This window comes from Penaeus monodon, chromosome 6, assembly GCF_015228065.2.
Source record: "Penaeus monodon isolate SGIC_2016 chromosome 6, NSTDA_Pmon_1, whole genome shotgun sequence".
Lineage (NCBI taxonomy): Eukaryota > Metazoa > Arthropoda > Malacostraca > Decapoda > Penaeidae > Penaeus > Penaeus monodon.
Window position 1 is genome coordinate 27,007,020 of NC_051391.1, and position 20,186 is coordinate 27,027,205.

Genomic DNA, 20,186 nt, shown 5'->3' on the forward strand with positions numbered 1-20,186 from the left:
TCTCTGTGGACATATCTGATAATTAGGAAATGGTGTTACTTCAGATTCACGGAGAATCACTTATTCTGTTGTGTGTATGCTACAGGTCCCAGTGGCAAGGCTGAGAGCCCCTTACCTATCTGCAGTCACACCTTGATGCTCTCCTACAAGCACATGAATATGGCCAGGCAATCATTGTTGGCGACCTAAACCAAAATCTTGTTGCCAGGGCATTTGAGAGTTGCTGACAGTGCATGGGTTGACAAATCATGTGGATTTTGCCATTCACATTTCAGGTTCTTCACTTGACCTTGTCATCAGTGACCTCAGCCCTGACATAATTACATGTAGCCAATTGGGGACTGTTGGATCCACTTTACTGTTAATTGAGAGGAGAATACAATTAGCACAAACTGGCTCTAGAATAAAGGTAAATTTGCTAGTATACACCACAAGCTAAGAAAGGTGAATTGGGATAAAATATTGAGTGGTGATATCATTGACCAGGTTAGGCGTCAATATAAGCCGCATCCAATCAACCACGCCAAACAACTACACAAGATGACCTGGAAGAATGTGTCTCATGTGCAAAATAGAGCGATTGAACAATGCAAAAATGACCTACAGCAAAAATTGTCTAGTTGGACTGCTGGTGATAAAGTCTGGTGGACTTGTATAAAACAGCAACAAGGCCTGCTTCAGGACAACACCATACCCCCCTCTAACAAAGTCTGATAAAACCACTGCACTCATGAGTGAAGAAAAGGCCCAGGTACTTGCCACTCACTTTGCAAGCAAAATAAGTGCCCCTGACCTCAACCTAATTCCCCCATCCGTCCCTCTCTACACTACAGCCACGCTGGCAACTATCAGCATTAAAGTTGATGAGGTTAAGAAAATCCTTCATCATTTAGACACGAATAAAACTATAGGTGGGGTCCAGATTAGTCCCCGTCTGCTCAAAGGCTGTGCTGACCAATTAGCAGAGCCCTTGTGTAGGCTTTTCAACAACTGCTTGCAAAGGAAGCAGTGGCCTTGTTTGTGGAAATCTGCTCGAGTAGCGGCGATCCACAAAAAATCTGCAGTGATGGATCCAAACAATTATAGGCTCATATCTCTGTTATCTGTTGTTATCAAGATATTTGAAAGTATAATCGCTGACTAACTCATTAGGCACTTCGACGGCCACCGATTCTTGAACGAGAAACAGTCTGGCTTTTGGGCAGAGAGATCAGCCCCTGACCTACTTCTCGCCCAGTCATCGTCATGAAGTCAAGCCTTAGATGATGGCCAAGACACTTATGTGATCGCACTAGACATTGCTGGTGCGTTCGACAGGGTGTGGCACCGTGGCATCATCAGCAAATTAAAGAGCTTTGCATCAGTGGGTACCTCCTGGACCTTCTTCAAAACTATCTTCCTGGAAGATCACTTTCTGTGGTGGTGAACGGCCACTCCTCCACCAAGTGCCCCGTCAGTGCCTCTGTACCCTAAGGAAGTGTCCTCGGACCTCTGCTTTGGAACGTCTTTAATGACATCCTGCAACTCATACCGGAGGCGTCCGCATATGCCGAGGACTGCACGATGTCAGTCATGTGTAAGTGTGATGACCATCAATGAATGACAGCACCCATTAATCAAACACTTCCGAGCCTCGTGGTTTGGATCAGAGGGACCTGGCCGCCTTGCCATCTCCAAACATCCTCTTCAGTGGCAAAAGATTGTCTCTGCAAGACTTGATCAAGATCCGCGGAGGAGAGTTTGATAGCGGCTTAACACATGCATCATGTCCGCCAAGAGGCTAACACAGCTGCGTGTTAGCTTGGATACATATGCTGCATCAGCTATCTCCTGGACAGGCCTTGTGTAGCAGAATTCTACAAATCATAAGTCCACAGTCTTATGGAGCATGGTCCGCTGTGCACAGGCAATCATATGCTACAATACACGGCAAAAGCTGGATGTCACACTTCAACCATTGCAACACCAACACAATGTTGGTGGCCTTTGTATAATGTACAAAGTTAAAGAGGAGAGAGAAGAGAGAGGGGAGAGAGAAAAAGGAGAGGAGAGAGGAGAGGGTGAGAGAGAGAGAAAGGAGAGGAGAGAGGATAGAGAGAGAAAGGAGAGGAGAGAGGATAGAGAGAGAAAGGGAAAGGGGGAGGAGAGAGGAAAGGGGAAGAGAGAGGTAGAGAGGAAAAGGAGAGGAGAGTAGAAGAGACAGGATAAATACATGTAAATGTAAATCTAAGTTGCATGTACCAACAACCCCTCTAGGCCAGTAGACTGCCTTGAACCTACATGAAGGGATATCCCTGTGCCATAAATGCTCTCAAGCAACTGTTAAAGACATGAGCTAAAAGGTTTTACACCTACTTTTGAGCAATTTTCCCCAACTTCAGCTGGCCCCAAAATCCATAATGTGGAGAGTCCCTCCAATATGGGTGGAAGGTCAACCAGGATACCTAGGACAATGCCTAATTAGAAAATGGAATATTCCATTTTAATGCAATGATGCTAAGGTGTCCCTGCACTCGAGAGGTTAATACCTTAAGTTTGGAGAGAACAAATAAAATTTTTACTTAAAAACTACTACCTAATATGGTACCGAGACATGTTCTTGATTTACTTACCTCTCTGCAATTCTGCTTGACGATCCAAAGCTGCCTTTCTTGCTAAGTACTCCTGCTCTTCCCTCTCCCTCTGCTCTCTTTCCAGTCGCTCCGCATCCTCTCTTGCCTTCTTGAGCTCCTCGTCTCTGCGCTGTTGTTCCTCCTCTGCTTTCTTCCTGTAGTAGGCTTCACGCCGCTCTCTTCGCCTACATTTAAATGATAAAAATTCTCTAATGAAATATAAATTGTACAAGAAAGTCTCTCTCTCTCTCTCCTCTTTTTATAAAGATATATATATATATATATGATAATGATGGATAATATATATATATATATATATAATGATAATATATAGATATAATTAATAATAGATATATAATATATATAATGATATATATATATATTAATATATATATATAATTTAAAAATAAGAAGGAAGATAAAAAAATATCAATATATATAAACATATAAAATATATAATATATATATATAAATAATAAAATAAGAAATATAATATATAAATAATAATATATATATATCATATAATAATATATATTAAAGATAAAAAGTAATGATATAAAAATATATAAATATAATTATATATAATATATATATATGTAAAATATAATATATATATAATAGGGGATATATATATAATATGATATTATAAAATAAAATAATATATAGAAAATTATACTATATAATATGTATAAAATATAAAAAAAATATAAAAAAAGAATATATAATATAATATATAAAATATATATATAAATTAGAGATATATAGAAGAATATATAAATCATAGAAAAATGATATATAAAATATTATTATTTTATATAATTAAAAATTTTATATATTATATTAAATATAAGATTAAAGATATAGTAGAAAAAGATATATAAATATATATGATATTAATAAATATAGATATAATAGAAAATATAATTTTATAATAGATAAACATATAGAAGAGATAATATAATTATATATATTAATATATAATATCATATATGATATAATAATAGAATAAAATATTTTATATATAATATATATATATATGATATATATTTTATATATATAAAATATATATTAAATTTATATATGAAAATAATAATTAAGGGAAATATATATAATATAATAAAAATATAATCTATATAAATAGATTATAATATATATATATAAAATATATATTATATATAATGCATTAAAATATATAATATATCATATTATATATAAAATATAAATATAATATATAAATATATATTATTATATTATATATATATATAATAAAATAATAGTAAATATATAATAAATATATATATATATATAATATGCATATATAATAAATATATGCAAAATTATATATATATATATGCATTATATATAATATATAATGCAATAATATAAAATATATTGCATAAAATATATATAATATAAGCATATATATATATATTTTTAAAATATATAATATATATAATACTATATATATATATATGTATATAATATATATAATAATATATATATATATATATATATAATAATTTTATATATATATATATATATAATATATTATATATATATATGTATATTATATATTTAAAAATAAAATATATATAGATATATGCATTATATATTATATAATAGCAATATATATAATATATCATATATTATATATATATAATTTTATTTATTATATATAATATATATTTTATATATATATATATATATTATATATATAATAATATATATATGATATATTAAATTATATAATATATAATTATATATATATATATATGAATATATATAATTAATATTTTAATAAATATTATAATATTTTACTAATATATATAAATATATATAGCTTTTAAAATATATAATATATATTTATTATAATATATTGCATATATATTATATATATAATTAAAATATTATATATATTATAATATATATATATATATATATATCTATATATAATTAATATTATATTATTTATATATATAAATATAATATATATATATGATAATATATATAATATATTGCATTATTTTATATATATATTTATATATTAATAATATAAAATATTATATATATAATCAAATAAAAATAATATATTTATGATATATTTAAAAATCATATTATTAATAAACCTCATAGATATAATATAAAATAAAATGATTATGAATTATTACTTATATATTTTTTATGCTTTGTATATTTTTGAAAAATATATAAAAAATTTTATATATGTAAAATAATATAATAAGAATATAAAAAAAATTTATATTATACCTATAATATAAATTTTTAAAAATTATTTATAATATAAGCATATTAATTCATTAAAAAAAAACAAAAATTTGAATTTAATTAAATTAATAATTTTAATAATTATTTCATAAATTTTTTAATATAATTTATAATCAAATATTTTAATATTTTTTTTCAAAATTTAAATATTTAAAATTAATATTTGTTTTAATATATTTATCTTTAAAATTTTGATTATTTTTTTTTTATTTATTTAATTTAAAATATAATTTAAAAATAAAAAAATTTGTAAATTTTTTTGTTTTTTTTGTTTATAAAAATTTCAATTAAAAAAAAATAAAAAAAAAATAAAAACCCAATTTAAAATTTTTAAAAAACAAAAAAAAAAAAAAAAAAAAAAAAAAAAAAAAACAAAAAAAAACAAAAAATTTTTTTTTTTTTTTTTTTTTTTTTTTTTTTTTTTTTTAAAAAAAAAAAAAAAAAAAAAAAAAAAAATTCTTTATTTTTAAATTTTTTTCAAAAAGCCCCCCCCAAAAAAAAAAAAAGTGGTTTAAAAAAAAAAAAAAAAACCCCCCCAAAAAAAAAGGGGGCCCCCCCCCCGGGTTTTTTAAAAACCCCAAATTTTTTTTTTTATGTTTTTCCCCACCCGGGGGTTTTTTTTCCCCCCCCAAAAAAAAAAAAAAAAAAAAAAAAAAAAACAAAAAACCCCCCAGCCCCCCCCCAAAAAAAAAAAAAAAGAAAAAAAAAAAAAAAAAATTTTTAAAAAAAAATCAAAAAATTAATATAATAATATATATATATATATATAGTATATATATGTAGGTTGGTGGAGCAGTGTTAACGTCATATACATATGTAAACAAAAGTAATGTATAAAAAAAAGAAAAAAGGAAACAGTCACAGTTGTCTATGTATGCAGCATCAAATACCTTCTATTTACCATATTGGAATGTAAATTAAAGACACCATACATATGAAAAAAGTAAAAATGATTAGCTGACATTACCTCTGCTCCTTTCTTTCAGCTAGTCTGTTCTTTCGTTCTACTTCAAGACGTGCATTGAAGTCATTAAGCTTCTTTTCTATTTCTGATCGTCGCGAAGACTTTAGTTGGTTAAGGAACTCATCTCTGTCAGTATGCATGCGGCATAGCCGTTTGCAGTGCTGAAGACTAATCTCATGCTCCTCTACTAGCTTTTGTACACGTTCCTGCTCCTGTGCCTGCCAGAACTCTTTGTCCTTCTCCTGCAATTAAGTTGACAGAATTAGTGCATATGTTACTTACATGCAGGGGGGGGGGGGTTATACCACTGATAGCATTTATAATCACACTATCCTAAGTACTTACCTTCTCTTTTTCAAAGAGCTCCTTAAGCATTGGAATTTCCACCAGTCTCTTTGCTCTCTCAAGGTAGTCAACTTTCTTCTCCTGGGCTTTCAGTCTTTGATTCAGTTCCTTTCGTTCCTTCTCCAGTTCCTCTACTTGCCTCTGCAAAATCTCCTCAGCACCAAGGTTCAGTAATTCCTGCAGAGAAATAAACATTGGAAATTTGTGAGGATATATATTGCACTTGATATAACTCTGTGGTTGTGTGTGTTCACTGAAAAAATTTTCCAAGTCCCTAACAGACATGCAGACATACATACATATGTATATATAAACACACACACACACACACACACACAAACACACATAATTGACTTCCTTTATGCTCATTTTCATCCCTAAAACATGTGTAAAACAAAAAGCCTCTTCTTCAACACTGATGTCACTGCCAAAACATGCAAAAAAGGAATAAGACTCAAATGACTAATTCAAAGGGAAGAAACCATGAAAAATACACAATAGGAAAGGAATACACTGGCTGTTAGAACACTGTACCATTATCTTATTTTTACCATAAAGAAAGAAGTGGTTAGTATTTCCATTTGCCCTTGATAAAAACATACATCCAATTTATCTGAACAGCAAAATATGCAGTTAGAACGCAGCCCTTACCAGTGCTTATATATCCAATTCCTTAAAAAGGAGGAGTAGGGGGAGGGGGGGAGTGGAGAGGAGAGGGGAGAATGATGAGTGGGGGTGAGGAGGAGGGTGAAGAGGGGGGGGTGAGGAGGAGGAGCAGGGGGGGGTGAGGAGGAGGAGCAGGGGGGGGTGAGGAGGAGGAGCAGGGGGGGGGTGAGGAGGAGGAGCAGGGGGGGGGTGAGGAGGAGGAGCAGGAGGAGGAGGAGGAGGGGAAGAAAAACTAAATTAACCCTCAAATCATCCAAGAAAAGTGAAAAATAAAGGCTACTATCCAACAAATTCATTTTCTCACATACAATTGTACTTTATCAAATGGCTCTGCTTAACTGTATATTACTATACTCAGAAAACTCTTCTAAATAGTGCTTCAGATATTGCTCTTTTAAAAATGCACATTTCCTTCTCATCCACTATATGCATTTATCTTCCTATTTTTTCCTATGCATTCCCCCCCCCCCCCCCATTTCTGTATTCTCCCTTTCTCTCTATTCTTTCCTATACTTATTATCACTTAAGGAAAAATACATGCTCTAAAACGACAAATGCAACAAAGACAAGTTTTCCACTACACCTATCTGTATAAACAGTGTATACATGTGTATGTATATACAGACATACAGCAGTTTCTCTCTCTCTCTCTCTAATATATACTTGCACATATCAATCCAGATATGCGAATGTATACATATGTAGCTATGTATAAATAATGTTATGTATCTACCTCTCTCTTTCTCTATTACATTTATGTATATGTATGTGAGTGTAATATACAATATTTTCAGTGTGGAATTTTCAAACTATTTACAAATAAACCTATTATTGGATGCCTATTTTTTCATGTGAAACTGACAATATTGTTTGCAAATGATTCAGGAGTTGACATAGTATTCATACATTTTTAGGAGCAACATATATTTTCTAATAAAAAGTGATTAAGAATAAATACACACCTCACACAACATATTTTGGTATATGTATATTCTTCTTGAGTGGAAACCCTATGTATATGAATATGTATTGAACATACGTGTGTGTGTGCGTGTGTGTGTGTGTATGTGAATGTGTTGTGCACATGTGTGTGTGTGTGTGTGTGTGTGTGTGTGTGTGTGTGTGTGTGTGTGTGTGTGTGTGTGTGTGTGTGTGTGTGTGTGAGTGTTGTGCTTGTGTGTGTGAGTGTGTGTTGTGCTTGTGTGTGTTGTGCTTGTGTGTGTGTGAGTGTTGTGCTTGTGTGTGTGTGTGTGTGTGTTGTGCTTGTGTGTGTGTGTGTGAGTGTTGTGCTTGTGTGTGTGTGTGTGGAGTTGTGCTGTGTGTGTGTGTGTTGTGCTTGTGTGTGTGTGTGTGAGTGTTGTGCTTGTGTGTGTGTGAGTGTTGTGCTTGTGTGTGTGTGTTGTGCTTGTGTGTGTGGTGAGTGTTGTGCTTGTGTGTGTGTGTTGTGCTTGTGTGTTTGTGTGTGTGCACGCACGCACGCGCACACACACACACACACACACACACACACACACACACACACACACACACACACACAGTACACACACACACAGTACACACACACACACACAATATATATATATATATATATATATATATATATATATATATATATACAATATATATACAATATATACACATGTATATACATATATATATACATATATATACACACATATATATACATTATATATATATACATATAAATACACATATATAATATATATATATACATATATAAATATGTGTATATATATGTATATATATATTGTGTATATATATATATGTGTATATATGATATAATAATATATATTGTATATATGTATATATATATATATATATATATATATTATACATATATATATACATATATATATAATATATAATACATAATATATATAATATATATATTATATATGTATATATATGTATGTATATGTATATATATGATTATATATATGTATATATAATATGTATATATAATATATATAATATGTATACAATTATATTATACTTATATATATATTATATATATATTACATATATATATATGTATATATATATGTATATATATATATGTATATATATACATATATATACATATATACATATATATATATATGTATATATATATATATATATATATATGCATTATATATAAATATGTACACTATATGTATATATAGGAGTAAATGTACAGATACCTACAGTGATGAAAGTAAGAGAATATTAATCTACTAGTCAGTTCAAACTTTCTCATAAGCTTGTTACATAATATTAGCTTCAGTAAAAAAAAACTATATAAATGTTAATGAGTTCAGAATTAGTACATGATAATGTTTCAACTGTAATGTCCTTCCTTTCTGGTTCATGCAGCACAGCAAAGAAAACTGGAGAAGACCATACACTACACCAAAATTTAGGAGATAATATCATGGTTTCAATAATGACAATGAAAATTTCCTGGTAGTATATGGTCTGGCCCCTTCATATTAATTTAACTCTATCTAGAAGAAGTTTCCACTACCATATATGAGGAACTGCTGGGGGAGCCTGAGTACCCAATAAGGGTCTGAAAGGAAGAAAGATCAGGTGGTTTCTTCAAAATTTGAGTCCTTTACTTATAAAAACATTTAAAATTTATGGTTTCAACAGTCTAATGGCTCTCACAGGTAGGACAACCAAATAAATACTTGTCATCAAAGAAAGGAATGTGGAAAGAAAAGAGGAAAATTAAACCTTGAAGGATGAGAATTAATCAGAAAATCTAAACACCAACAAAGATTAAGCTAACTAGACACTAAGAAGCCTGTCATATTTGCCATTAGGCATGGTTTGCAAAGATTTTTTTTTATTATATAACCATTTTTTGTAAAGCAAAAAGCAACAAGTCTTCTAAAAAAGGCCTTTATACTGAAACCTAAAGGCTTTTCTAATATGGTACCTGATGGTTAAATTTGACATTCAGGAAATGAAGCTCTAGAATTTTTGTATACCATAAATTAAATTGCACACATGAGTACATACTCAATATGTACCTCTATTTTCTATTTTCACAACAAAAATGCTTGTATAGTTTAATAATAGCAACTGCTGATGCTCAGGTTCAATATACTTAGTACAAAACTAAATTACGTTCTTTCTCAAGATCTTCATCACTCAATCCCAACCCAGTGGCATTATGTGGTCAAGTACTGCCTCCATTTCAAATTAACCAATTTGACAACATGAAAAGTAAAACTACATTTTATACCTGAATAATGTTTAGCCTTGGAAGTGGGATTATAGGACAGACGGTTGCAGACAACAAAATGGAGTTTGTAGTGGGTGATTGAGTAACTAATTTTGAAAATGTGGTTTGTTTTTATACAACTGTTTTACACTATTTCATCTTGGTAACAGTTAATTATCTTCAAAGGGCTGGAGACAATTACAGCTAAAATAAAAAATATTAGAAGACTTGAAAAGTTCCAGAGGAACAGACACGATATTGTGGATATCTTTCATAGCATGTTTCTTTATCTTGTATAGCAAGCTTAACACTTTGCCAACAGGTGGCATGTACGTACATGCTATGGCATGCCTGGACTATCTGCCGGTGGCATGTATGGCCATGCCATGAGTTTTTTTTTGTTACAATTACAGCAAAATATTTTTTTGCCACTGAAAATGTGATCAAGTAGTTTTTAACACTTTTTCTCATTTTTCCTATACTATGCATTTCATAAAGGCTTCTCGAGCATCCGAGGTTAGGGGGGGGGGGGGGGGAATCACGTCGGTAATTGACATTGGCCAGAGATATTATATAGCATTCACAAAGTCATGATGATGTAAAACCATATGAAAATACCGATATGTATTTTTGGGAAGGGGGGGGGGGGGGGAAATAAAAAAAAAAAAAAAAAATAAATGCAACAAACTGACAATTTCAACTCCATGATGCCGTACACTGCTTATTTTATTCAGACTATAGACTGAATAATGATCAACTATGGAATCTATATAACAAAAATACCCTTCAGACTCGATTTATCAGGAAGTTTGGCAAGTAGAGACATAGAAATAATGAAAACTGAAAATACAACATATCTCCATAGTATAGAAACGGCATAGGATGCTGGTATTTGGCATGAGTGGTCACGCATGCTAGGCTCGGGCCCCTATGAATACTACCCGTCGGGAAAGGATTAAATATATACATATATATATATATATATATATATATATATATATATATATATATATATATTATATATAATATTATATATATATATATATTATATATATATATTATATATATATATATATAATATATATTATATATATATATATAAATATATATATATAATATATATATATAATATATATATATATATAATATATATATATATATATATATATATATATATACATATACATATACATGCATAATATATATATATATATATATATATATATATATAGACATATATATGTATATGTATATATATATAAACACATATACATATATGTGTATATATATACATATATATACATATGTGTATATATATACATGTATATTATAATACACATTATGTATATAAAAATGTATATATACTAATGTATTAAAACTTTATGTAAAAATATTACATATAGTATTATATACACATATATTTATATATACAATAGGGTAATATAACATTTTTTAATAATACATATATGTATATTAACATAATGTATAATAAAAATATTGATATTTTAAAATATATGGTATATCACATATAGATATATATACCTTTGATATATATAATAATGTTAATATACAATATGTGTATATACACTTATGTATTATATTACATATATTTTAATATTACATTATGTTATTATACTTATGTATATTACACTAGAATATACACATATGTTATATACACATATAGATAAACTATATTATTTACATATATTATATTAAAAATTATGTATATATATACATTATGTATATATAAATTTTGTATAATACATATTGTAATATACATATATGTATATATACTAAATTTTTATATATAAATATAATAATATTTTAATAAATAAATAAAAATTTTATATATATATATAAAAAAAAATTTAAAATATATATATTATTATTTTATATCGAATATAAATATAAATATATTTATATATAATATAATATAAAATAAATATATAATAATTTTAATATTAATAAAAAAAAATAATTATATAATAAATAAAAATAAATATTAATAAATATAATATATATAATATTATATATATATATTTTATTTTATATATTATATAATATAATATATTTTTATATATATTATATATTTTCGCATCATTACATACATATATACAAACTTATATTTTATATTATTTTATAAATAACATTAACACATATAATACTATTATAAATATACATATACATCATAAATAACATCATATCAACATATTTTAAAAATTTTTATATATATATATATATATATATATATATATATATTTATATATATATATATATATGAAAAGGGAAAACAGCCCAGTAGAAATAACTAAACGTAACTTTTTCAACTCTTCACGGTCCCTTCAGACGAATAAACCGAAATGCCCTGTGTGTATGTTTCATAAAACTGATACAATCTAAAAGATATGCATTTTTCTTTTCATTCAAAACTGCCAATAAATAATTCTCACAAATATAGAAATTACATCCACCATTTTAAATAATAATCCTTTCACTTTTGCCTAACATTCTACAGAAATTTAGCATTTTGATGCTCTCTTTAGTTCAATATGTATAGTTAAAAAAGTAAAAAATATCGCACAACTATTATAAAAAAAAAAGTGAGATGAAAAGAATTAATTTTCCAGCAATGATGGCTCCTTTTATTTCATGCCAGATCCAAATGCTACTGTCGTTCACCAATAAAGACCTAACCTAGGGTCTCTGGTCCATGGGTTTAACCTATTCATAAAATATCAAAGAAAAGGTCATTAAACCCCTTTCCCGACGGGTGGCAGGTACGCACATGACGGGGAATGACGGGACTATCTGAGGGGGCATGTTGTACTACCCCCGTATGGATGTAGGGATGGAGATGATTTTTTTTTTTTACAATAAGAAAATATTATTTTCTGCCAGTGAAAGTGTGTTAAGTCTTTTTTAACATTTTCTCATTTTTATATGAAAAAAAAAAAAAAAAAAAAAGAAAGAAAGAAAGAAAGAAAAGAAAAAAAAAGAAAAAAAAAGAAAAGAAAGAGCGGGAAGCAGCAGCAAAAAAACCAAGTTTTAAAAATCCATGATGCTGCACACTCTTTTTTTTATTCAGCTATGACTGAATAATGCAACTATGGGTCTAATAACAAAAAAATCCCCTTCACCGATTTATCAAGAAGTACGGCAAGTAGAGTTTAGAAAAAATGAAAACTGAAAAAGCAAAATATCTTTGTAGTATTAGAAGAAACGGCAAGGGATCTGGTATTTGGCATGAGTGGGCACGATGCTCGGGCGACGATATAAGCCCCGGCAGGAGGGCCCTGGCCCCTATAATATACCCCTCGGGAAAGGGTTAAATGAATTTTTTTACAAGAAAAGAAACATGAAACAAGAACCTAATGTCCGCCTCCTTATGCAAAGGACTACACAGGAACAGAAGTACAGTGCCTAATAATTTATTACATGCATATACATTAATATTCACATCATCACTCACTCATTTGTATCTCAGCAATCAAAAAATATCTACTGAAAAAGAGTAAGAAAGAGAAGGAGAGGAGAGGAGAGAAAAAGAAGAGAGGGAGGGAGGGAGGAAGGGAGAGAGAGAGGAAGAAGGGGGGGAGAAAAAGGAGAAGAGAAGAGAGGAGAGGAGTGGAGAGAGGAGAGAGAGAGAGAAGAGAGGATGGGGGGGGGAGGGAGGGGGGGAGAAAGGAAAGGGAAAAAAGAGAAGAGAGAGAGAGAGAGAGAAGAGAGAGTAGAGGGAGAAGAGAGAGAGAGAGAGGGAGAGAGAGAGGAGAAGAGAGAGAAGAGAGAGAGAGAGAGAGAGAAGAGAAGGAGGAGAGAGAGAGAGAGAGAGAAGGAGAGAGAGAGAGAGGAGAGAGAGAGAGAAAGGGGGAGGAAGAGAGAGAAAAAAGAGGAAAAGAGAGAGAGAGAGGATGGAGGGGGGAGGTAGGGGGGGGGGAGGAGAGAAAAGAGGAGAGAGGAGTGGGGGGGGGAGGGGGGGGAGAGAGGGGGGGGAGGGAGAGTAGAGGAAAAGAGGGGAGAGAGGAAGAGGAGAGAGAAAAGAGAGGAAGAGAGGAGGAGAGAGGGAGAAAGAGGGGAGGGGGAGAGAGGGGAGAAAGAGAAGAGAAGAGGGAGAGAGAGGAAAAGAAGAGATAGAGGGGAGAAGGGGAGAGGAGAGAGGAAGAGAGGGGAGAGGAAGAAGAGAAGGGGGGGGGAGGAAGAGAGAGAAGAGAGAGAGAGAGGAGAGAGAGAGGAGAAAGAGAGGAGAGAGAAGAGAAGAGAGGAGAGAAAGGGAAAAAAGGGAGAGAGAGAGGAAAGAAGAGGAAAGGAGAGGGAGGGAGAGAGAGAAAAACAAAAAAACTAGACTTTCTAAGTTTTTAGCTTTTTCTAAGAACTAGTTTAGATAAACAAATTTACATACATTTAAAAAAAAGAAGATCTTTTAACCAATGTCTTGGAAAAAGTGCTTATTTTTTGTCGGTTTGTGTGTGTGGTGTGTGTGTGTGGGGGTGTGTTGGGGTGTGTGTGTGTTGTGTGTGTGTGTGTGTGTGTGTGTGTGTGTGCATTGTCTCTGCACCTAAATGGTTCTGCAAGTGCTTACTAACCAGTTTAGAATTACTTTTCTATTCCTGTGACTTTGTAATAGTAATAAATTAGACATTAGCTATTTACTTTCCCATAAACATGGCTGGGTGATATTTGTGGATCAGACTGGAATTTAATTTGTCATTTTATGTATCTTGTAGGGATACCATCTGGTGGCACTTAGAACACTTTCTGGCCAAGGCCTATTCAAACAACTGCAAAGCCAAAAAGTCGTACATGATAGTTGCATATCCTGGTCGTACTGCATATGTGACAACTGAGCACCACAAGAGTCAAGAATAGTGACATCACAGACCACATTACCTCTTCATCAAACTTTTCCATCATCTTCTGGCCGTATGAAGTCTGGGAGATTTGAATAAGCCTGTCCTTAATTGCTTGGTTGGATCTGTTCAGTGTTTTTTCCGAGCTTTTTACGTCGATGGTTCTGTTCAAGGGGCGTAACTTTTTTCTCTTCTGTTTTTTCAACGTTTTCTAAAAAGAACACAAAAAGTTTTCATAAAAAAACTGAAAGGGGATCATTATTAATTTTATTCCCCCTTTACACACACACTGACAAAAGGGGTATAAATTTTTCAGAAAATCAAAACCAAAAAAATGAAGGGGCAAAAAAAAAAAACATCATTCAACGCAAAAAAAGGTACAACATACCTGAGGCCCTTTGAATAGACCTTTTTACGTCAAGGTTTGATTTTTCCGCATTCCTTTTTTTTCTTTGTAATGGCTGCGTGAAGGATTTCATGTGCACGTGCTTAGTTTTTTTTGGGAGCAGGGGGGAAGCGGGGCTTAGGGGCATTTTACGCAAAAAAAAGGGACCCAAAAAAAAAAAGGAAAAAGAAACCATGACGAGAGGGGGAAGAAGGGGGAAAAAGGAAAACAAAAAGAAAAAAAAACAAGCCGGGCACAAGAAAAATATAAAAAAAAAGGGGGAAAAAAAAACAAACAAGAAGTAAAATGAAGAAGAAAGGGGGGAAAAAAAAAAAAAAACAAAAACAAAAAAAAAACAAAAAGAAACAAAAATTTAAAAATACAAATGCAAAAACATAACAATAAAAGCAAAATCAAAAAAATTTAAAAACAACATAAAATAAAAAAACATAATAAACCCCAAAACAAAACAACAAAATAAATTTTAAACATAAATGAAAAAAAATAAAAAAACCAAATTAAAAATTTTAAAAAATAGACAAAAAACAAAAAACAAGGAACAAAATAAAATAAACAAAAATAAAAAAAGTTAAAAACAATAAAAATATAACAAAAACAAAAAAAAAAAAAATAAATAAAATTTTAACAAAAACATTATTTAAAATTAAAGAAATATAATTTTAAAAAAAAAATAATTATATAATTACATATAATATATAATATTAAAAAAATAAATAATAAAATAACATATATATAAACATAAATATTAAAAACATTTAAAAAAATAATCGAAAAAAATAAATAAAAATATTTAAAAAATACTATTACTAAATTTTAAAAATAAATATATACAATAAATATAAAGAAAAAAAAAAAAAAAAAAAATACTTTAAAAAATATACATAATATATAATAAATATATTTATACATAATAATTATATAAACCTATTTATATACCAAAAATTAAATATATAAAATTTTAATCTAATATAAAATATAAATAAATTATAAAATTTTATACAAAATTTTAGAAAAAAATATAAAATTTTTTATACATTTTTTTTAATAATTTACATATAATATAAAATATAAAATTAATAAATATTTATTAAATATATATTTTAAAATATTACAAATATATAAAAAATAATATATTTAATAAAATTTTAAAAAAATTATAATTACAACATATATATATACTATATTTAAAAACAATAAAATATTTCATAATTTTTATTAAAAAATATAAATATATAAATATAATACAAAATAAAATACTATAAACCCCTTAAATAATATATAAATATAATACATATAAAAAATAAATATATATATAAAATATATATAATAACTATTTTTAAAATTTTTTAAAAATATAATACATATATATATAACATTATTAATATATAACATATAAAATAAAATTTAAATTATATACATTATTTTTTATACATAAAACATATATATAAAAATATATAACATAAAAAAGGAAAATATTATAAAAAATTATTTATAAAAAAAATAAAGTAATATATACATATTATTACTATAATATATATATTACATATTAATTTTACATATAAAATAATAATTATAAAAGGGCATAAAAAAATAAAACAAAAATATAAATTTAAAAAAATCATAATAAAAAATATTTTACAAAAAAAAATATATAAAATTTTAAAAATATATTCAAATGAAAAATACATTATTTACATTAAATCAAAAATATATACATAAATATATCAAAACCGTAATTTTAAATTAAAATTAATTTTAAAAGTTTAAAATTTTAAGAAAATAAAGAATAATATACATATATAATTAAATAATCAATATATATAAAAAAATATATTAATAAAAAAATATATACATAAACTTTAAAAATAATATTACCCTTAAATTATTAAAAAATAAATAAAATATAACAATAATTTTTTATATATTATACAATATATATACATATATAAAAAATAACATATATAAACAAATATAATAAAAAATAATATAAATTATCATTATTTTAAGATAATATACAATATTTTAAATACAAATTAAAAATATTAGTACCCAAATAAATATTTTAACCATATAAAAACATATTATATACAAAAATATAGATAATAATATAACATAAATATAAATTTATATAAATATATATAAAATTATTAAATATAAATATACATAGATATTTACTATATAATAATTTTATATATACATAATATTAACAATATATATAAAAAACATTTTTTTAATACAATTAATATATAAAATTTTCAAATAAACAAATAAAAACAAACTATTATAAATATATTAATATAAATTTTATAAAATACAAATATATATATATATACTATAAATATAAAAATATAGATAAATTTAAAAAATTAAAATATAAAATTTAAAAAAAAATAAAAAATATATAAATAATAAAAATATAAAACAAAATAGATAACATAAAGAAAAAAATATATAAAAAAACGATAGTAAAAAAAATAGAAAAAATATAATATAAAAATAATATAATATAATATATAAAAAAAATAATTATAAAAAAAAGGATATAAATAACAATTAATTAACAAAATATAAAATATATAAAATATATTAAAATAAAATATTAAATTTTAAAATTAAAATATAAAAAATATATACCTAAAAAAAAAAATATAAAAAATACTTTAAAAAATTACATTAATAATAATATCAAAAAAATATACAAATATAAATATAATTCTATAATTAAAAATATAAAATATATACCCAAAAATATACTATATAATTAAATTAACATTATAACAAAAAATACCAAATTTTATATATATAAAATATAATATAAAATTACAACAAAAAAAAATTAATATAAAAATTAAATAAAAAAAGGGGGGGTTTTACATAAAAAAAAAACCCTAAATATAAATAAAAAAAACTAAAAAATTATAAAAGAAAAAAATAAAAAAATTAAAAATAAAAATAAAAAAATAAAAAAAAATAAAATTAAAAGGAAATACAGGGGAAACAAAAATATATAATAATTAAAAAAAATATAAAAAAAATATAAATTAAATTTTTGGGTTTTTTTTTAAACTAAAAAAAAAAAAAATGAAAATTTAATATTAAAAATAAAACTGCATTTAAAATTAAAAAAAAATAATAAAAAATCAAAAAAATTAAAAAAAAAAAATAAAAAAAAAATTAAAAAAAAATTAAAAATTAAAAAATAATAGGGGTTTTAAAATATATTACAGAATTTTATATAAAATATATAATAATTAAATAAATAATATATAAAAAATTTTAAATAATAAAAATATTAATAATAATACAAAAATATAAATTAAAATATTATAAATATTATATAAATAATATATTTAAAAAAATTTTTATTTTAAAAATTATAATATAAATAATATAAATTTTATAAAATAATTATATATATAAATATAAAATATATTTAAAATATAAATAAAATACCCCCAAAATAATATAATTTTAAAAAAAATAAATATAATATACATATTATAAAACAAATTTTAAATATAAACAATAAATCAATATATATAATTTAACAATACATATATAAAATAACCAAAAATTTAATATATAAAAAAAAATATAATATAAAAATAAATATAAAAATATTATTATATATAAACATAAAATATAATAAATAAATTTAAATTTTTATAACATAAAAATAATTTTTAAAAAATCATTTAAAATAAAATACAAAAAAAATTTTAAAATCTAATCTTATATTTTCATATATATATTTTTTCCTTTTTTTTTTTAAAAAAAAAAAACATAAATTATACATAAAATTAAAAAAAATTAAATTAACATTAAAACCAAAAAACAAAAATACTAATTTTAAAAATATAAACAAAATTTAAAAAAAAAAAATTCCCCAAAAATTAAAATTAAAATAATTACATATTATTTTCAATAATATATATAAATATAATATTTAATAATAAATTATATATAATAAATAATTAAATATATATTAAATATTTTTTATATAATAAATTTATTAAATATAATTATATATATAATTAATTATATTTAAATATATTTAATTTTATATTAAATATAAAAAATTTTAAAATTATATTTATAATTAAAAATAAATATTTTAACAATATTTTTATAATATTTTATTATAATATATTATATATATATATATATATAATTTTAATTTTATTTTAATTTTTTATATATATTATTTATAAATTATATATATATATAAATTTTATTAATATATGTATACTTATATAAAATTAAAAAAAAATTTTTATTTTATATAAAAATTTTATTTTATTATAATTTATATTTTTTCCCTTTTTTATAATTTATAATAATATAAATTTAAATTTTTTTAAATTTTTTATAATTTTTTATTATAAATATTAATTTTTTTTTTTTTTTTTTTTTTTTTTTTTTTTTTTTTTTTTTTTTTTTTTTTTTTTTTTAAAAAAAAAAAAAAAAAAAAAAAAAAAAAAAAAAAAAAAAAAAAAAATTTTTTTTTTTAACAATTGGCTTTTTAAAAAATTTTTTTTTTAAAAACTATCCCCAAAAAAAAAAAAAAAAAAGGGAAAAAAAAAAAAAAAAGAAAGCAAAAAACAAAAAAAAAATTTTTTTTTTTTTTAAAAAGAGCCCCCAAAAAAAAAAAAAAAAAAAAAAAACCTTTTTTTTTTTAAAAAATTTTTTTTTTTTTTTAAAAAAAAAAAAAAAAAAAATTTTTTTTTCCTTTGCCCCCCCCCCCCCCCCCCCCCCCCCAAAAAAAAAAAAAAAAAAAAAAAAAAAAAATTTAAAAATCGGGGGTTTTTCCCCCCAGATGGCAAAAAAAAAG

The 20,186-nt window shown here is 25.4% G+C and overlaps 1 protein-coding gene across 1 annotated transcript in view; it reads right to left on the reverse strand.

Moving 5' to 3' along the window:
- The window catches only part of LOC119574362 (eukaryotic translation initiation factor 3 subunit A-like), a gene marked incomplete in the record, with an annotated part of 61,553 nt that overhangs the window by 6,372 nt on the left and 34,995 nt on the right, over positions 1 to 20,186 (reverse strand). Inside the window, 4 exon segments of the mRNA XM_037921568.1 lie at positions 2,613 to 2,797; positions 5,866 to 6,104; positions 6,208 to 6,384; positions 14,990 to 15,061. Coding sequence (XP_037777496.1) covers positions 2,613 to 2,797; positions 5,866 to 6,104; positions 6,208 to 6,384; positions 14,990 to 15,061 — 673 coding nt within the window.